The 20,259-nt window shown below is 49.2% G+C and overlaps 1 protein-coding gene across 1 annotated transcript; it reads left to right on the forward strand.

Annotated features, from left to right (window-relative positions):
- Positions 1-9: 9 nt before the first annotated feature.
- Positions 10-17,198, forward strand: FSAF1 (40S small subunit processome assembly factor 1). The gene is made up of 7 exons (XM_010962834.3): positions 10-166; positions 2,195-2,541; positions 13,568-13,624; positions 14,524-14,619; positions 14,750-14,836; positions 15,412-15,464; positions 16,535-17,198. The coding sequence occupies exons 1-7, from the start codon at positions 79-81 to the stop codon at positions 16,671-16,673; spliced, it is 867 nt and encodes a 288-aa protein (XP_010961136.2). The 5' UTR covers positions 10-78; the 3' UTR covers positions 16,674-17,198.
- Positions 17,199-20,259: the final 3,061 nt, after the last annotated feature.

Below are 20,259 nucleotides of genomic sequence, written 5' to 3' on the forward strand. Positions count from 1 at the left end.
CGCACGCGCGGCCCGTCGGAACCCGGAAGCGGGGCGCCGCGCGGCCGCCGTCCCGCCGGGCTCGCGGCCGGCCCCACGATGGCGCAGGAGCCGGGGCCCGCCTCCTCCGCGCTGCCCGCTTCTCAGACCCTTCTGGACGATCTGCTCCAGAACCTCTACGACTTTGGTGAGTGCAGGGCCTCGGCGCCCACGTGCAGAGCGGACGTGAGGAACCGAGGGTCCGCCGTGCGCCCCGAACTGGGCCGGCCTCCGCCCTCAGGCTAAAGGTTCTTGAACGTCGAGCACCCCTCCGCTCGTCCGACCTGGTTCCGACACTGGGTCCGGCACACACTCCCGTCTGAGATCACCCTTCTCTCTTCCCCACGACTGGACTCTGTTATGTTTCTCTTCATGAATCAAACCTCCTAACTCGTCCCTGAATGTGGGAACCAGCCTGCTTCCTTGTCAGAAGCACCAAGGCTTTCAGACTTAATGGGGAGGTGTACGCGGGGCCTCGGGCTCTCGAAAGGTACAGCAACCCCTTTTCACTCATTCCGAACCTTTGAAAAGTTCCCTTTCCCCACGCCAGTCCCCAGACCCATCCGACCCTGTGGCACTGGGGCCACCTTGTCTCGTTGGGGCCTCATCCTTCAGTGTGTCCCCTGCCAAGGACTCCAGAGAACGTTTTTACATGAAGCTTTCCACGACCTTTTATCCATAGGTTGACCAACTTAATATGCCTTACGCCCTTTATCTTGATTGGGGAAGAGGAGAATTAAGAAAGCTTACCCTTAAGTATTGATGGCGGGGGTGGTATGTCTCAGTGGTAGAGTGCATGCTTAGCATGCATGAGGTCCTGGGTTCCCAGTACCTTCCTTAAAAAAAAAAAACCTAATCCTCCTGTCCCTCTCCCCCCATAAAATTGGCAGCCACCTGGCACTTCAGTAGGGAGGCAGCCCTACGCACTCTGATGAACTTGCTTCAGGAAAGTGACATCCCTTGTTCATGCACCAAAGATGTCAGTAGGCATTAGTGCCTTTAAAGGCCAAACATATTTCTTAAATTTGTAGCATGATGTTGCTAGTTTATTTTGGAGACAACTGCACAAAATTCTAAGCTTATTGAAGAATAAAAGTAGTAGGCAAAAAAAGAAATTGAGAATTTATCATATAATGCATGCTTTTCATGTACTCATTCAGTGTTCACAACAGTTCTATGAAATAGATGGTCATTAATACCATTATTACAAGACAAATCCCATTACTGTAAAAATATGCACTAGAGGTTAAAAAAACTTGCTGGAGTTCACTCAGCTAGTAATTTACAGTGTGTGGGTTCAAAGCCCCAGACTGTCTAGCTGCATTCCCTGCACTTGTATTGACTTGTACTGTGGACAGAGCATCTCTGTGTCTTTGGGAATATTGGAAGACAGAGACTTAGTCTCTCATGTCAAAAAGTCCTAAAGGAAGGGGCTATCCTACAAAATCCTCAATAGAGTTTATGTCAGCACAGGCTGGAAATTATGCCGGGACCTCTGAGGGCATGGGCTGTATCTACTCCTTTTGTATCCCTAATGTCAAAGTTCAGTCGACTGTTGTACGTATTTATTGAATAAAAGACTAAGCAAATAGAAGCAAACAGAAATGATCAGCTAATATTTAGAAAGCTCTGTGATATTCACACTGAGTGATGAAGCCTAGAATTCTTGTCTTCAGAACCTTCTCAGGTGACTGGTCAGAGTTTGAACAGCTAAAGAGAGGGACAGAGATTTAGTAGAAAATAAAGACATTCAAATTAAGCCACTTGTCTTAGGTTCATCTTAATTCATAACTGAAAGGAAATAGGAAGACTGTGGTACCTTCCTGTAACCCTAGGAAGTGTTCAAAAGAAACACTGGCTGCAGTGTCCGGATTCCCAGATCCTGGGATATTGCCATGATGATACTTTTAGTAGGACCAAGGTGAGGACTAAAGTAATTGTGCTAAGAGTCCAAGATATAAATATCGTTACCCGGGAAAAGATGCATTTTGAATTCTACACATTGTGCAAATACACCCATATTTGAAGAAAAAAAATGTTTTTTTTTTTTCCCTCTGTGTGTATTTCTGGGTGTTTATGGCTGGGACATTAGGTACACATGCATTCCTGTGATTTGACATCCTTGATACCCAAAATGCAAAATACTTGTTTTTCCTTTTTGTGTTTGAACACCCAGGAGAGACAGAAGATGAGGCCAAACAGAGTAGGGTCCGGAAGAAAAGAGAAAATAAGAAGAGTGACGTGGGGGCCCTGGTGGCCTCGGCTGCAGAGCCAGCTCTGCCACCTGGACCCGCGGTGAGAGGCCAAAGGAGGAGCGCTTCCAGCTTCTTCCAGGAGCTCAGGGAAGAGCTGCAGTGTGCTCCCGCCGTGACCCCCGGTGGTGTGCCTCCAGGACCTGGAGCCTCTCGGGCTGTGGTAGCTCCCTCGCCCCTGAAGAACAACGAGGGGCAAGTAGAAGTGGTGGAATTTCACAGCAGAAATAAAAAAAGAAAACAGAAGCCAGATCAAGATGAGAACCCAAAGGTAAGAAATCGGTGTATAAACCCTGATATTGTGGTATCAGGTGAATATCTACCGTGACGATTCATTACAGCCACAGGATACGGAGTAAAATCCATCCTCAAAGGGAAGAGGTGCATGGGACAGTGTCTGAGAGGAGCCAGCTGTCCCCTCCCAGTAGAGGGACATGGGATGTGCCTAATTTCCCCAGCAGTGATGTATGTGGCACCGGCGAAGTGTTACCAGCCAGGGAAGCTCGCTCCAGCCTGTATGTCCGAGTTTTGACTGAGAGTCCCTCCTGTAAGCACGCAGACTGACCTTAGTCACTTGAGCGCTAGATCCCAGAAGAAAAACAGGTGTTCACCATAAATCCAGCCCCCCCACCATTAGTATAAACAATCTGGACACACTTGGTGGAGCGTAGCTGAGGCCTTAGCTGTGCAGAAACACTCTGACCGGGCTGCGTTCTAAGCGCTCAGTTCCCAGGAGCCAGCCAAGGGCCAGTCATGGAAACAAGACCTTCTGGGGGGTGTGTGTGGGGTTTGATCAACCCAGGCCTGCGGAGTTAACCTTTTCACGCTCAGAGCAAGAAAACCCCATCATTCAGCTACTTCCTGCCACTGTTCTAGACACTGGGATATAGTGTGGAACAAAGCAGGCAAAAAGTGCTTTCCATTCTGATGGAAAGCAGCTTGATTTTGCCGAGCAGCAATCTCAGACTGACCTTGTAAGTCTCACTCAGAGTTCCGTCCACGAGAGAGGGTGGAGGCTCATTCAGGCTTTTTTCACAAGTTTTTGTCAAATTCACTGCAAAAACCCAGACACTGCATCTCTGTTGAATTCCCCATGCCCTATAAAGTTTTTATCTCGTAAAAAGAAAAGTAGATTGTATTAGTTCCCTGGGCTCCTGTACAGTAAGTTTTTCTTTTCCGGTTCTGAAGGCCAGAAGTTCAAAACCGTGGTGTTGGCTGGGCCATGCTCCCCTCTGAAAGGGAAGAATTCCTCCTTGCTTCTCCCAGCTTCTGGTGGCTGCATAAGTCTGAACTCTTCCTCTGTCTTTGCATGGCCTTGTCCCCTGTGTGTCTGAGTCTCACATCTCCCACCTTTCTCTTTCAAGGATACCTGTCCCTGGATTTAGGGCCACCCCAAACCTCAGATGGGTCTCATCATGAGATCCTCCACTTACTTACACTTAAAGGACACTTTTTCCAAGTAAGATCACATTCACAGATTCCTGGGATGAGAGCACGGACATATCTTTTTGGAGTCCACAGTTCAACCCACCACAAAGACAGGCTTGCAGGTTCTTTATGAGCAGGTGAACCCAGGCTAGTGCCCAGTGTTTACCACATCTTTTCTAGAAATTAAGTAGCACTTCCTGTCAAGCTCTCCAGCATCTTTTATCTACCTTTATTTTAGGATTCTAGATCAGATTTCCAGCTCTTACAGTACTGCAAATACTGAGCACTGGGAGCTGTTACAGCAGACCTGGATTTCCTCGGCCCTTGTAGCCAGAGCCCGCAAGCTGGCCGGCTAGGGAGCTTGCGGGGACTGGTGTTACCGTGGTGAGCCACAGCGAGCTAGACAGATGTCCCTGTTTTCTGCGTGGGCCGTGCTGAGGAAAGTTGGAAAGCACTGCTGTGCAGCACAGTTCTGCATCGGGAGAACCGAACTGACATGGAGCATCTCGGCACCCTCCCTTGTTTCCTCAAAGGTCTCTGTCTTCATGTTCCTCTTAGACTCGCTCGTGCCCCTCTTTCTAGAATGGAGCGTCTTCTTCCTAGTAGAAAGGACAAAACAGTTGGCATTGAGTGAGTCCACGTCTCCCCGCCCCTTAATAACAGAACACGTGCAGCAGGCTGTTGAATTCCTTTTCTTCCTGCTCCAAAGGCCCCCTTTTCTGTTGTAGTTGGCTTTTCTCAGGACCCTCAGCTCTTTCTCCAGTCTGGACTTCTCACCTTAGCGAAAGTTATTAGCCGTCCTAGGCATTCTGCCCTTTTCTCCTTTTTACAGTGTGTCTTTTGGCCGAGGGAGGGAGGAGGCAATTAGGTTTATTTATTTATTTAAAATTATAATTTTTTAATGGAGGGACTGTTGATTGAACCCAGGACCTCATGCATGCTAAGCACGCGCTCTACCCCTGAGCTATACCCCCTCTTCCCCTCTTCAGATGTGTCTTTTGAAAACGTTAATGTATCTGGCTAAGGAGACAGAATGCAGACACAATAAAAACCCATTCGTCCATAAAGAGACTTTAGAATGTTGACATTGCAACATGTAAGTAACTACAAATTAATATAAAGCTAGTTATTAATGGCAGGTATGCTGGACAAAGACTAATCAGCGGGGAGTAACTAGGTCACTTAGTGTTGTGGGACACATGTGGGCTGGTGACATGGTGACATGGGTGGTAAATGAATTTAGCAGAGATGGACGAGGAGAACAGTAAAGGAGTTCATTAGATGACGCTGCCATAGGCAACAGCAGGCCACCAGACGAGAGGTGCCCGTGTGAGCCCCACAGGCCAGTTGTTGGGGTCTTCTATAAGGTGGGGTCACAGGGTGCCTGATCGGCTTGTACACAAGTCTTTGCTTGGTTGTAGGTGAGGTAAGAGGTTTAGAGTCCGTGAAGGGGTGGAGGGATGTATGACTGTGATAAGGTGGAGATGTGAGTTGAAACAAACCAGCCCGAGCTATCGTGAGATCAGGCACGGCCTAGGGTATTAATTTGTTAGGGTGAACACGCCCAGAAAGGAATGTACTTTATCTGTTCAGGGATCGCAGGCAGACATCTGCAAGCCCAAGAGTAGGGGTCGTTGGACTCTGAAGGGTGCCAGTTGGCCCCACATACAGTGCTGTGCGAAGACTCTGTGTGACATGGGGAAATATACATGCTGTGGCCTCTGCTCTCTGCGAGCTTACAAGTCATCATAGGACATTTCAAACAGACGCAGAATCAGCAAGAAATCTGTGATAAAATAGTGATAGTCTCCATTGATGGATCCTGGAATCAGCTGGTCGGTCATCTTCGAAGTATTCTTGAGAACACAAGAGATACTGAGTAAATGACCTTCTTTTCCCAGAATTTAGGCTTGTGCCGCAAATAATGATTAAACTGCATTGTGTCTTGAGACAGATTTCCGGGGGTATGATATGGTGATTTAGAATAAGAAATAGATATTTGGTCTTTGTCTCTGTTTCTGGCACTGAGCTTCTAAAACCCTTGGGCTTGCAAAAGAGAGGAGCACGGTAAAAGTGTTGTGTTAGTGGAGGAACTTGGAAAGCATCCTTCAATGAGGGCCGGTACAAGGAGAGCCACCCTTGTGATTAGAGGGTTGGAACTCACGGTCCTACCCCCTGACCTCTAGGGAGGGGAAAGGGCCAGAGGTTAAACCAATCACCAGTGGCCAGTGATTTTACCAATCATGCCTGTGTCCTGAAACCTCTGAAACCCTTAAAGGACAGGGTTTGGTTTGGGGAGTGTTGTTGAAAAACCAGCTTCTACCCCGAGAGCCAAATTGAGACTTGGAGGCAGAGTTTTGGGAGAATTAAGAAAGGTCATCTTTACTGCTTTGCCAGCAAAAGGGAGTCACAGCAGGCTAGTGCCTCAGAGATGGTGAATCCATCTTGGAGTTGGCATCCTAGGGTTTTATAGGAAAACCAGACGCAGCAGAAAGGCTACAATAATCAAGACGTTTTTCTGGGGCGCTGTATTCGTAATCTTGATGAATCCACCTGGTGTCCTGGAGAAACTCTGGAGGGTCTGTTCATTCTTCGGAGGCTGTCAGCCCGTGACCACCTTCCTGGAGCACAGCTTCTGGGTTAAAGGCTAAACTATTCTGGGTAAATAATGTACAGGGAGGGGAGAGCGTCATGGGAAGGTTGGGGGCTGTTTAGCACAAAAATAGTCGAGCAAGTGAAGCAGAGACGGGGGTTTGTCAGAGAAAAGAGAAAAACAAGCTGCAACACTTTTAGGTCAGAATGAATCAGCGAAGAGCTTTAGCAGTGGGGAGGCCATTGGTTGGTTAGTTTCCTGCTCTTTGGGAGCTTCCAGGCTGGTGAGCGCGTGCGGCTGCCGGGAGAGTGGCGCGCGGATGGGGCGTGGAAGCCCCCCGCCCCTGCCCACACACCTCGCCCTCTGCCTGTCTTCCGTCTGGCTGTATCCCAGTCTCGTCCTTTTATCATAAACTGGTGATCTAGGAAGTAAACGGGTTTCTTGAGTTCTGTGAGCCACTCTGGCAAATTTGTTGAACCCAAGGAGGGGGTCATGGGCGCTTCCAGTCTGTAGGCGGTCGGTCAGAAGCACAACAGGTAACAGCCAGGGCTTGCTTCACCCCTGAAGTATTGCAGGACTGAGCCCCTAACCTGTGGAATCTGATGCGGTCTCTGTGGACGGTGTCAGAATTGAATCATGGAACACCCAGCTGGTGTGGGAACATTGCCTGCTGGATGTGTGGGGAAACCCTCCACGCTGCTCCGAAGTCGGTGCCCAGAATCCCGTTGAATGGACTTATCTGGGGACTTGGCCACCATTTATATAATATTTTGCCCGTTACAAATATCTAACCTATACGTGAACTTCCTGATCAGGTCCCATTTGTAAAGCTGTGACCAGAGAAGTAAGTAGTTTGACAAGAAATAGTAGGTAAGAGGCCACTTACTCGTTTATCCCATGAATAATTGGGTGCCTACTATTTGCCAGACCCACAAGATCCCACAGTAAACAAGATACAGTCCTCACAGAGTGTGTCGTCTGTTGTGGGACACAGAGAGGTGGCCTGAATGGGGACATGGTGACGCATGGTCAGGTTGGTAAAAGAATTTACCAGAGATAAAATATGAGAGTAGAAAAGGAGTTTATTCGGGGTACGCTGCCATAGACCCCAGGGGGCCACACAGGCAAGGGGTGCCTGTGTGAGCCCCAAGGGCTGGTTGTTGTGTTTTATAAGGTGGGGTCACAAGGTGCCTGATCGCCTTGTGGGCAAGTCTGACTGGTTGTAGATGAGGTAAGAAGTTTAGGGCCCGTGAAGGGGTGGTGGGGTTTATGACTGTGAAGGTGGAAAGGTGGGCTGAAAGGAGCCAGCCCGAGCTACTGTGAGATCAGGCATGACCTAGGGTATTAGTTTGTTAGGGCAAGCGCGCCCAGTAGAGAATGCACTGTATCTGCTGAGGGATCGCAGGCAGACGTCTGAGAGCCCAGGAATGGAGGTCGGTGGACTTTGAAGGACGTCAGTGGGCCCAGCACCCTTCACTAGTGGAGTCAGGCAGAGCCTGGCTAAATTACTAGTATAGTTAAAAACGCCCTGAAGGAAAGAGAGAAACAGGGAGAGTCTCCTTCAGAGCCAGTGGTTGGGAAGTCTCGGGGAGGTGACTTTGGGTAGCGCTCTGTCAAAGGAGGGAGAGGAGTCGTGCTGGCAGGGAGGAGCGCACTGCAGGTGCCCGGAGGCCCCGAGAGGCCCGAGGTGTTGGAGGAGCTGGGAGGCCGGTGGGCGGAGGGCAGAGGGGAGACTGGTGACAGCTGCCGGGAGAGGAGGCCAGCCCCCACCAGCTTCTGGGGACAATAGGCGGGGCCTTTGGACTTCAGTTGAAAGTTCATGGGACGCCACCTTAGAATTGTAAGCAAGGGCACGAAGTGGATCAGAGGTGAGCTGAGTGAGGAGTTTACTGCAGGCGTCCGGGTTCAAAGTGGAGCGGCCCAGACTTGTGATTTGAGGACTGAGTGGAGGAACCCACTCTTGAATGAGTGCAGGGCTGCCCACGAGGAAGAAAATTCCTGTGCTCTTAAGAGAGTCCAGTGCAGGTTAAAATGATCTAAGTATTATTTGGCCGTTAGAGTATGTCTTGTCAGTGTGATTTGTCCACTGTGAGCGATGGTCCACCTCGTGAACCTTAGCTTCTTCTGTGGCCTACATAGAGAAGAGATGAGGAGGGCAGAGTAGAAATCCCAGAATAGCGTACCATAGGTCAGAGGGGCCACGTAGACTGACTGCTTCTGAGCAGATAACGAATTGCTAAATAAATCTTCACCGGTATCTCCTGGGTGCTTCCTGTGTTCTAAAAGTGATTATTTCCATTCATTAATGAATTCCGTGTCTTATTGAATCCTCACAGTGCCTGTGCCGTCTTCAATTTGCAAAGATTGATGCCTAGAGAGGTTCAACTATTTGCCTGCATTTAAACAGTCACCCCGCTGTCCCATACCTGGAATTCCAAAGCCCCAGAGCTTTGGAAAGCACAAGTTAGCTAGTTTTTTAAGTTTGGTGCCAATTTATTTGGCAGCAAAACCTGACCTGAACTGATAGGAGGCTTCGGAGTTATTTTTGTTGGTTGCATTTGATGTGAATATTCATAGGTGTTGCTGCAGAAACAGGAGCGTGCTTAATTACGGCTTGTGGTCTTGGACCCAGCTGGAAGTGGTACACGTTACTCAGTATATTCCGTATATTCCCAGTATTACCTTTCCAAAATGTAGACGCTTCTGGATTTTCTCAGGATTCCAGATAAAGGATTGTGGTTGTGGAGTAAGTGCTGGAACTCGGGTGCAGACCCCAGGCTTTCTGGCTGCAAAGCTGTGCGCCTTACGTCTGCACTAGCAAGAGGGAGCGTAGGCTAGGTCGCCTCTTTGCCCTTGGAGTGGCAAGTGCACTGCGCGGGAACCTTCCCCAACACAAAGACATTGTTCCGGGTTATTGCCCCAGGTTCTCACTGCCTTCATAGTCTCCGCAGGATCCAGATCGCTCCCCAGGGCTGCCCTGAAATCCTCCAGGCTTCGGCGTTGCCCTTTAATTATCCTGCACCCTCTGCTCTTCAGTAGATCCAGTGTCAGATAAGTATTCAGGAGACAGGAGTCTAGTTGGATAAGACATGAAAAAATTTCTTTCTATTCCTAGAAGTGCTGGCATTTTCAAAAGAGGGTGTTTATTTACTTAGCTTCTCTCTAATTAGACTAAGACTGGACGGTGTAACTAATAGAATAAAAATCTTATCAAAACTCTAATCAGCACAGGAGAAAATACTTCTGGTCAGCAAGTCAGCGCGTCCCAAAGTTCACTGCGTGAGCCTGTGGACTGGCCGCCTGCGTCCCCCTCACCCCACACCTTTCTCCCCAGCTGTTCCTTCTTTTTGTAGCTTGCTTTCTTCCTTGTTGCCTAACAGGCAAGCTCTCAAAATCCCCAGACATTTCTCTCTCTGATGTATGGGACAGTCAGGCTTCATGGTGGGTGATTCGGCGGTTTGATAACAAGTGGTCCCTGTACCTCAGTGGTTTAAAGGCAAGTTAACTCTCTTCCCCTTCATGTGACGTGTTGGTCGGGATTGGCGGGGGCAGGATGCTGTGGTCCACACCAGCCTGATCTAGGGACCCGGGGTGATAAGGGCTCCACCATTTGGAAGGTTCTTAGTTGCTTTGGGGAAGGAGGGGGCTTGATGAGTGGCTCCTAAAGGTCCCACGTGCAAGGGCCATACTTCCCTCTGCTCATATTTCTTCGGCCAGAGAGAGTCACGTGGCCGTGCCTGACTTCAGGTGGGCAGCAAAGCCCAGTTCTGTGTGCCTGGAAGTAGAGGAGGACCCCGCGTGGCCTGTAGGCAGTAGTGCCTGCTGCCCCAGCGAGGACGGGGGAAGAAGACAGGGGGCCACCGATTGTTTCTAAATCAGGGGATGCATTATGAGTAACGTACTGAAGTGGTTTTAGGGCTAAAAATACTTGTTAACAGAAGCAGACTCACAGACAGAGAAAACAAACATGTTGCCGGAGGGGAAGGGGTGGGATGGAGGGATAAATTGGGAGTTTGGGATTAACAGATACACACCACTATATATAAAATAAACAACAAGGTCCTACTGTACAGCACAGGGGACTACATTCAATACCTTGTAATAAACTATAGTGAAAAAAGTATGGGGAATATATATATATGTCTAACTGAAACATTATGTTGTATACCAGAAACTAACACAACATTGTAAACTGACTATTTTTCAATAAAAAGAAAAATAAAGCTAAAAATAGAAATTAAGTTAGGTAGCAGTCGGGTTTGCTAATAGACTCAGGATCATGAAATAACTAGCAAGGAGTTTTTCCCAGGTGTTTGCTTTGATCGTAAAGGAGGCTCTGTTGCTAGACCAGGTTGCTTGCTCCATGCTCGGCAAGCCAGACGCCAAGACGCCGCGGTTTACAGCGGAGAAAGTTTATTCACAAGGCAGCCGAGCGAGGAGATGGGGGAACAAGTCCCAGATCCGCCTCCCTGAAGGCAAGGAGGTTGGGGTCTTTCTGGGATGCTCAGGGTGGTCTTAGGCATGGGGAGAGCTGATCGGAGGTGGGGGACTAGGTGAGGCCATCGGTGTTCTGCGCAGGCACATCTGGGATACAGGCTTCTGCAGGTTCACAAGTGGAGGCACAGAGCGTGGTCTGAGGGAGGTGTTCCAGCCCTCAGACCCCTGCAGGCCATTCATTGGCTGCCTGTGCGGGTCCAGTTTTGGGGTTGCTGATCCCAGCCTGCGTGAACAGGCTGCACTGGGCAGGAGCTGGCTCCCAGTTCCTGTGAAACAGTTGGGCTGCAGGACGCTGGGCAGGGATGAAGTTAAAGTGAGGAAAAGAGAAAGAAAAACAAGAAAACTTAGAGCGAGCTGCATCAGGGAAGGCAGGTCCCGAGCCAGCAGAGGGGCTCTGACAAGCCGGTCCCCTGTCGTTGCCCTGCAGGACGAGCTCAGGAATTCCTGTTAGCCATCACGTCTGGTCACCCCGGGGGCATGGTTTCAGATCAGAACCCAGGGCCTTTCTCAGAACCACATCAACAGCTGCAGAGCTAACACAGTTCTGCTGAAATGTTCTCACGGGGCTTGGGAACACAACCAGGTGCCCCCGGGGGCTCCACAGCCCCTCAGCCCGGGCGTCCCCATAGCCAGGCTGAGCGGAGGCCTGTGAGCAAGGACTGGCTGTTCTGTGGGGCCCGTGCCGGGACGGTCAGGACGTCAGAGGCCACGTGCCTCCCCTCCATGTGCCAGTTTGTCCCCAGGACCCAGGGCTTTGGGCCTCACCCAGTTGGCCCGGAATTGCAGTGTGTAAGTCCTCTTTAGATTGTTATTTCTCATGCTGGTCGATATTCTAGCTACAGGTTTGCCTAGGGCATCTGATATCACCAGTATTGCAAGAGACCTAAAGAATTTCCACTCAGAGGAGCTTAATTACCATTACTTCACTGGATGGGTGAGAGGGAAGAAAAGAGAGGAAGAACTTTTTAAATATTTAGAAAAGGAAGTCGGTGTTACCATGGGATTTTGGAGATCTGTGAAAGGCATATAGTTTTTTAAATACAGAATTTGTATTGGAGGATTTGGATATGATCCTGACATCATTAAGACTTAATCTGTTTGTTCTGCAAAAGTGATACTACTGTTTATCAGGTGCAGTCAGTCCATGCGCCTGCCATTGGGAAAAATACCCTAACTTCAAAATAGAGTAGAATTTTTTCCGGTCATGAACAAGGAAATAAGACTTTCTAGGGTAGGTATATGGAAGTACTTCACACAGTGTCCCCCATGTCTTTTTTTTTTTTTAATTTTTCATTTTTCGCTGAAGCTCTGTGTCTTAATGAAGGCGTTTGATTCTGTGTAATTCGTGGTTGTCTGAAGAAAATCACAAGCATAACAAAAGCCAGGGATCTCGATAAAGTAATGTTGCCAAAAAACTGGCCTCTGTGCCCTGATAGCCAAATTGAGAGTCGGAGACAGAGTTTTGGGAGCAAAAAAAAGAACAGCTTTACTGCTTTGCCAGACAGAGGGAGTCGCAGCAGGCGGGTGTCTTAAAGACCGTGAGTCTGCCTTGAGGTGGACAGCAAAGGTGCTGACAGTCAGGGCATTTTACAGGGCGACAGTCCTCTTGACCTCAGTGAATCTTCAGGAGGAACTCTGAGGGTCTGTCTCTTCTTCTGAGATTGTTAGCCTGTTTTCTCCTTCTTGGAGCATAGCCTCTGGGTTAAAGTCATTCTCAGTGAAGAATGAATCAACCAACAGTTTTAGCATCGGGGAGGGCGGCCTGTTGGTTTGCTTTACACTCCTTTGGTATCAGGACAGTCAGCCTCTGAACCCTGGCCTCTGTTCCCCCCAGTGTCCCGCGTCGACCTGTCGCACCTGACCCCTTTCATCGCAGCAGCCCAGCCCCGAGAGGGTAGTGCAGGCTCCTCCTGGAGACCGAAGCCGTCGTCTAGGGGACAGTCAGTGGCTGAGCCACACACCCACGACTCAGTGACGCGGGAAGCCAGCGTGAGCTCCCGCGTGGAGAGGAGCCCGGGGCAGCAGACTGCAGGGCGCGCCCCCGCCCTGCGGAGCCGGAGGCCGGGGCTGCTTGTGGGACCCTGCACAGCCGGACCGCCCGCTTCCTGTCGTCCAGATTTGGGGGCTGCTGCTGAGTGACCGCTGTCCTCGGCCGGATTTAACAGTACAGTTTTCCTTCACGTCCCAAACTTCTGGTTAAATCTGTGTGTTGCTAACCACAGCCGGGGGATATATTGATGTAAAAAGTCACATATTTTGAAGACTTTTGCAGTTTCATTATTTTCTATTGGAAATTATAAACCCAAACGCCACCGTTTGTAGAAACCTGATGTTCCTGAAAAATTTTCAGCTCAAGAGTTTGTTAGCCATTATTCTAATGGCTGGATGGGAGGGAAGAAAAGAGGAAGAATTATTTAAATACGATTTTTTACCCTCTAAAATCCCTGCTGAGATAGTTAGCCTTTTCTAAATCCCCCACCAGACAGAATTTTCCACACACGGTGCATGAGACACAGACAGTGGTCTTTCTCTTAACTGGCTTTTCTTTTTTAGTTTCTTATCAGTCCTTTCTTAAGCTTTAAAACCTTGAATTTATCTTCTCTATTTTTCTTCCGTTAGCTGTTACCCAGGGTTTTGAGTGATGAGCACGTATTATTGTTTGGTGTTTAGGCGTCTGGGCCAGTTTGAAGGCTTTTAAAAACATAATTACTCTATTGGTTCCTGTATTGATGTAGGAACAGAAACAGATGACCTTAATAAGAATTTTTTTTCTTTTCAGACCAAAACTAGTATCCTTGAGAAAGATGTGGATATACAAGAATTTAACTTAGAAAAGGTATGTGTTTTGAAATTATTAATTTTTTTCAGCTTTATAATGCCAAAAATGAGTATGTTCACATGTCCAGCGGTCGGGGAAATGGTTAAGCAAATCACACTATGCTTACCTGATTGAATATTGTGCAGTCATTTACAACACGCCAGTTTGTGACCACAGCGTCTGTGATATGATGTAAATAAGAAAAGCAGGGGTGTGTGTGTGCTGTGGTTGTAACTAGGTCTTAAAAACGTGTGCGAAAAAAGGAAGTAACTCAACTGCCAGCAGTGGGTGTTGGCGATGTTTTCTCTTCTACAATATTGTGGGGTTTTTTGTTTTGTTTTTGTTTGTCTGTTCGATGAAGGGGAGGTAATTAGGTTTATTTATTTTTTTCTATTTGGAGGAGGCCACTGGGGATTGAACCCAGGACCTTGTGCATGCTAAGCACGCGCTCTGCCAGTTGAGCTATACCCTCCCCCTACAATAACATTTTAAAGAAGGAACTTAGATCTGTGTTTGAAGCTGCTGTGGAAACGGGTCTCCAAGTGTGAGTAGGTGTGTCAGCAGAGGTGCTTCTAATTATTGTCTTTACGAATAATAGCTTGTCTTAGGTGCATCCTAAAGTACTCCAGAGCTCTGCATGTAATCCTAGTTTTGTTACTCATTTGTGCAGAGATAAGTCTTTGCTTCAGCTGGCCACATGGTCCACAAGCGTGGGAGGACGGTGTTGTGAGGTTAAGGAACTTTATAGGAAACCTCCGCAAAGCTCTGAAACCGCCCACGGCAGAATGCTTGCTAGTCGTAGCCGCTGCAGGTCATGAGGACACATCAGAGTGCTTGGCGTGCGGTTCTCCTGGGGCTGGACTTCCTCTGTGGAGCTTTCAGAAGGCCCCCGGTGTGACTCTGCTTTGTGTCTGCAGGCTCGTTTGGAAGTGCACCGGCTTGGGATCACGGGTTACGGAAAAGGCAAGGAGAGAGTCCTGGAGCAGGAACGCGCCATCATGCTGGGCGCTAAGGTGAGGGCTCCTGCCTCCTCCCGCAAGACACGGTGCAGGACAGCGGGGAGCCCCGGGCAAGGCGGGGCAGGGGGCGCCGGGAGTTTCCGAAAAATAACAAAATGATAATACGTGTCCTTTTTCATTTCAGCCTCCCAAAAACAGTTACGTGAATTACAAGGTTTTGCAGGAACAGATCAAAGAAAAAAAGGCAGCAAAGGAAGAAGGAAAGAGAATGGTGGGTGTGGTGGCCTTTCCTGTACTCTGTTTAACCAGAACAGAAAGCTGGTTGCAGTTTGCCACAGCGGAATTCCTGGTGCTTGGAAAGCAGTGTAGACAACAGCAAATCTGAAGTTAAATGACCATGCTCTCCACCTCTTTAAGTCAATTTCGTAATACCAGCCACCTAGTCTGGCTTATTTACATGAAAGTTTTGCTTTGAAATAGCAAACTCCTGTTCAGCTGCTGGGAGCTGCTCTGATCTTTTTCTTGTATTTGGTCATTTTTTGGCTTTTTACGTTGTACAGGACTCAAGGGTTTATGAAAAACCACAAGGCCAGTAGATTTTGTAGTCTTCTTTTCACCTAAAATGGAAGATTTGACATTTCTACTGTCCGTTTTCTCCGAGTTGCCTTTCACATTCCTGGAAGGGTTTTAGGATGAAACTTTGAGTCTGCTGTGTTTAACATGCCTCCTCAAAAAAATGCTGAAAATAAATGGTATCTCTGTGGCTTTCGGTCACCCCTCTTGCCTTTTTTCCCAGTCTCCATTATCCATTACTGACACGTATGTTTTCTTTAATTCTGAAATCAGGCCCGGGAGACAGATATTTTCAAGAAAAAGAAGAGGAAAGGGCGAGACGACGGGTGAGTGATCCTGTCAGGTACCGGGATGGGATGATTGGGACAGGCCTGTCGACGGGCCCTGAAAGTAAGGCCTTGACTGTGTGTGGCATCAGCCTGTGTCCTAATCAAGCCCTGGAAGGGAAGATGGGCTTTTGCAAATTGCCCGACGTCAGACAACTCCCTGAGGACTGAGTCGGGAACCTCCTCCAGTCGCCCATTGTCAAAGACCAGAGGCGCGCGGTGACTAGAGGAGAAGTCAGATCGATTTTCCAATGACGTGACTTCTGTCCCCTCCTGGGAGAGCCTGCTGCTGGGACAGCACAGTGTGGGGCTCTGACGTCCCACGTGAGGTCGGGCACCATCATTTGAATAATGGGACATTGATTCTGCGGCTCTTTGCCTGTTTCTTAGCTTTTGTTCAAGCACCTTCTTCTCTGTCCTCGAATTACTGCTTCAGAATCAACTCCCTTAGTCTTAACCTTTTTCTTGGACTGCTTGCGAGCGTGCGTGTGCCGGAGTGCGCTCATTTGGTCTGGCTGTGTATGTCTGTGGGGGGCCCGCTGTGTGCCGGGCACACAGGTGTCTTAGGTGTTGGGGGTTCAGCCATGATCACATTGAGGGGGTGTGATCACACTGAGGCTCCCTTCTGCCCTGGGGGAGCTTAGGTTGCAGTGAGGGAAACACCAAAACACACAGACAGATATAGAAGGGGGTTCAGGTAGTGGCATGTTTTGTGAAGAGGTTGAAATCAAGGCATTGTGAGAGAAAAATCACTGGGTGGGCTGGCATGTCGTTCTAAGGAGGGGACATCTGAGTTGAGAAGTGAGTAAAGAGTAAAGATTCTCTTCGACAGCCTGCAGAAGAGATCTGGTACCATAATATTCAACGTAGAAGAAACCAGTGCAAAGGCCCTGAGGCAGGAAGGCAGTTGGCACATTTCAGGGAAGGCCAGCGGGGCCGCAGTGGGGCAGGCGGCCATGCGCGGGAGAGGACCAGGAGTGTGCAGGAGCAGACCTTGGTGGCCTGGATGGTGGTGCTGAAATCCTTCTTTATAAGCTTAATTATACACCTTTCTCGCACTTTAAATGTAGGAAATCCAAAAAGAAGAAGTCTGCTCCCAGTATTTTGTCAAGTGGACGGATTGGACAGGTTGGAAGATTCAAAAATGGGACGTTGATTCTGAGCCAAGTCGATATCAAGAAAATAAATTCTTCCCGAGTGGCTCGGTGAAGCACTCCATGCACAGAGAGAGACGGGAAAGTGCCAGCGCGCTGCAGCCGGCCCGCCACGTGCCTGCCCGAGTACTCCTGTTTATTTTACATTTCATAGACTGCTTTTGTATTCTTTGGGGGAAAAAAATCAGATCGAAACAGCAGGATTTCCAGCCGCTGAAGTGTCTGATTTTTGGTGGCGGCCACGTTGGGCCGAGCACAGTGCAAACACAGAGTAAAACGGCCACAGAGAACGTGCGCAGTTCTCCAGCGGGGCACGCTCTGGTGCCCTTGCACCCGTGTTTTGTGCGTTTACTTACAGGTATTTCACACTTTCACTGACTTTTAGATGCTAATCAGCTTAAATTGCTTCTTAATTTTCTAAAAAGTGATTTAGTGTCACTAAATTGTGAAAGGACCAAGAATGTGAAAATTTGTCAGTTGTTTCACGGGAAGAAAAGCAGTTTCAACGTTGAGCCTACCTAAAGCGTGTAAAAGCTCCTTTGTAAGAAGTTGTGTAAATAAAATACAACTTTTGTGGTAACTGTGATGGTCCCTAGTGAATAACAGCACAGCTGAGTTTTACTCATATTCTTGCACCTACATTTAAGCCGTGTTATCTCCTTCAGAGTCATCACCCTGGGCAGACATACATATGTTTTTTAATACTGCCCTGGCTGGGAGTGTCTGGAACTTCTCGAAATTTGTGGTGCTTAAAAAAAAAATCTTCAATGATAGTTAATCAATGTTGGCTTTTTTTTTTTTCTTGCCCAAAAAACTCAGATCCAAACTTGTAAGTTGACTCCAAAGGCGTTGCTATTGTTCAGAATATGTTTTGAATTGAAGCAAAATTGGAATTCGGGTTTTATTTTCCAGGTTGATTTTAAAAGGCAGTACTCATTATGGTTTATATTTTGGCAGTTTTTAAGAGTAATTTTTTTTTAAAGATGTGAAAGATCCCGAACATCACACAGCCCCAGGAGAAGAAGTCTCAGGAGCCAGAAGTGACCTGCTGGAGTGGGTACCTGATCGGCTTAACTCCCTTTAGGGACAGAGAGCCGGGAGATGCAGGTGGCCCCACCTCACCCCGCCTCCCATGAGCCTTTGTGGCTCACATCACCGAGCATTTGGCCAGACTCTGGACCAGAGCCCTGGGCTAGTCAATTCTGGGAAAGCATGCAGATTCCTAGTATAAATTGCTCCCTTTGGTTTTGTTTCACCCTTTTTGGGGCCTGTGTGTTTTTCTCTTTTGGGAACAAGTAGTTAGGTTGATTTGTTTATTTTAAACGGAGGTACTGGGGATTGAACCTAGGACCTTGTGCATGCTAAGTGCTTACTGTAAGCTATAGCCCCCCTCCCCTGTCTCACCTTTTAATTGACTGAGTAAATATTGACAGAGCAGTTTTGTGACCACCGGGTGCTATGGAGGTTTGGGGCTGTAAGCAACCTGCATCGTGAGTGCTGAAGGTCACACCTAAGACCGCGCTTTTACTCTCCCCCTTGATGAAGTTCCCACCGCCAGGTTAGCAGCAGAGAGGAGTGACAGTGGCAGACAGTTCCCCAGTGGAAGACACCTGTTGTGACGAGGGTTCTGGCTGCAAAGGGAAGAGGCCCTGGCTTCAGTGTGCCCTGTCCCCTTCGCAGGGGCTTCTTCCCAGTCATGGTCACCTCTGTGTGGACTGGTCCTCACTCCACACAACCCTCCCGCCCCGCCTTCCTCCCAGTGACCCACATGGGGAACCTGTGATTCCGGCGCCCAGGACCTTGGCCTTGTGGACCTAGACACCCTACTTGGCAGAGAGCACAGCTGTGTCCCACCGAACCAGGGCTGCTGCCTGGGCGGCAAGAGCTTCCCCCTGGAGGGGGTGGTGACCCTGACCGTCAGGAAGAGGCAGGGCCGCTGTCCCCGGTGGGGCAGGGAGGAGTCCGTCTGCACCCGGTGCTCACCCAGGCACCTCTGATACTCCCTCTCCCCGACTTCGCTGGCAGGCAGCCCCCCTGGACCAAGAAGGGCCTGGGGCCCTGAGGCTCAGACCCCCGAGGCTGCGGGTCTGGATCCGAGGTGCTAGGTGAGGGGGAAGGGAGTCTAGAAGGAGCAGCGGAGGCAGTGAGTGTGGGCGGCTCCCAGGCCAGCGAGAACGGCCCCCCTAACCATCCTCGACTAAGCTTCCCGCGCTGAAACCCTGGAAGAGCTTCTCTGAGCTGAGTGGAGCGCGGTCTGTGCACAGGGTGGTCTGGTGGGCCCTGCGACGTCCTCCCAGATCCCCTTCAGGGACAAGACTTACTCCCTCTGCTGCTGAGAGCGCAGATGGCCGTCAGCTCTTCAGGGCCCGCCCCACCCTCCCCGGGGTGGCCACAGGGAGTGGGTGATGGACGGGAGGACGTTAAAGCCCCCGCCTGTCGTCCCACCTGGGAATGACCCCAGAGTTGAGTTGCTGAGGCCTTTGCTGGGTCTCCCTTGGCCCAATTCGGCTTCCTTCTCTTTGTGTTGATGCCAAGAGCGCCCTTCAGCAGACATCCTGCTCTCTGCTCTCTGCGTCCTCCACTGCCCCTTCCTGGCTCCAGCACTCAGTGTCCTGGCAGGTGACCGAAGGCTGAGACCAGGTCCCTGGCTGTTGGGGGCATGTGAGATGGGTGCCCTGGGGATAATTTAAAGAAGGTGACAAGGGACAGAGTTTTCCATCAGACACAGGCTCAGTGTGAGGGGCCAGTCTCCTCGATGCTCCTAGGTCAGTTAAGATGTTTTCCCCAAATCTTAGTTTCCACTTGTAACCCATGATCAGTTTTTCATTCATGAGTTTATCTAAACCACGTGTTAACTATTATCAATTCCCAGCCTTATTACCTCCTGTAAAAGTGAATTCCATGAACCACCCCCCAACCCCACTGTTTGAGATGCTACCTTATAATTGAAGGTCATACGTAGTCACCTCAAGATCTCCTGGGAGACACATGGCAGAAGCACTTTGACCTGGGGCCTCCCCGTCCTGCGGCCTCTGCCCTGTCCGGCTGGCACTGAGGGCTGCTTTGGAGAAAGGCAGACTCTGCTCTGAGGAGGAATCACAGACCACAGCTTATCTTTCACTTGTTGGCAGTGTCAAAAGAATTTATTTCAAATCTGCTTAAGACCGTGGTAAAACTCAGGTTTTCCAAAAGGCAATACACAAAGTTCAACCAACCCCCAGAGACCAGAAAACACAGTGTTTGCAATTCAAAAAATACAAACGCTTGGGATACCAATACAAAAATTAGAAAAAAGTTGCATAACCCCCCACCCCTCGCTTCCCTCCTCCGTGTTTCCAGGGGACCAAGAGCTCCCGCCAAATACCAACAACCAGTGACAGAAAGTGGATGCGATGGGGGAGGGGCAGGGGGGAAGGGAGAAGGCGGGTTGAGGAAGACCGGAAGATGGAGGTTCTGTGGACAGCCAAAACAAAGACACAAAGCTTTTCTGTGACTTTTAAAAATTCCTTTGCCAACGTTAAACACACATCGCTCATGCTTCATACAACGGTTCAGTGCAAAAGCAGTGATGCTCCGTCATGCATTTCACATTTTCTGCTTGGCGCACCCTGCACTTCCTCTTGGTGCTGAGGACGTCCGGG

The sequence above is a fragment of the Camelus bactrianus genome, chromosome 11 (assembly GCF_048773025.1).
Source record: "Camelus bactrianus isolate YW-2024 breed Bactrian camel chromosome 11, ASM4877302v1, whole genome shotgun sequence".
In the NCBI taxonomy this organism is placed as follows: domain Eukaryota; kingdom Metazoa; phylum Chordata; class Mammalia; order Artiodactyla; family Camelidae; genus Camelus; species Camelus bactrianus.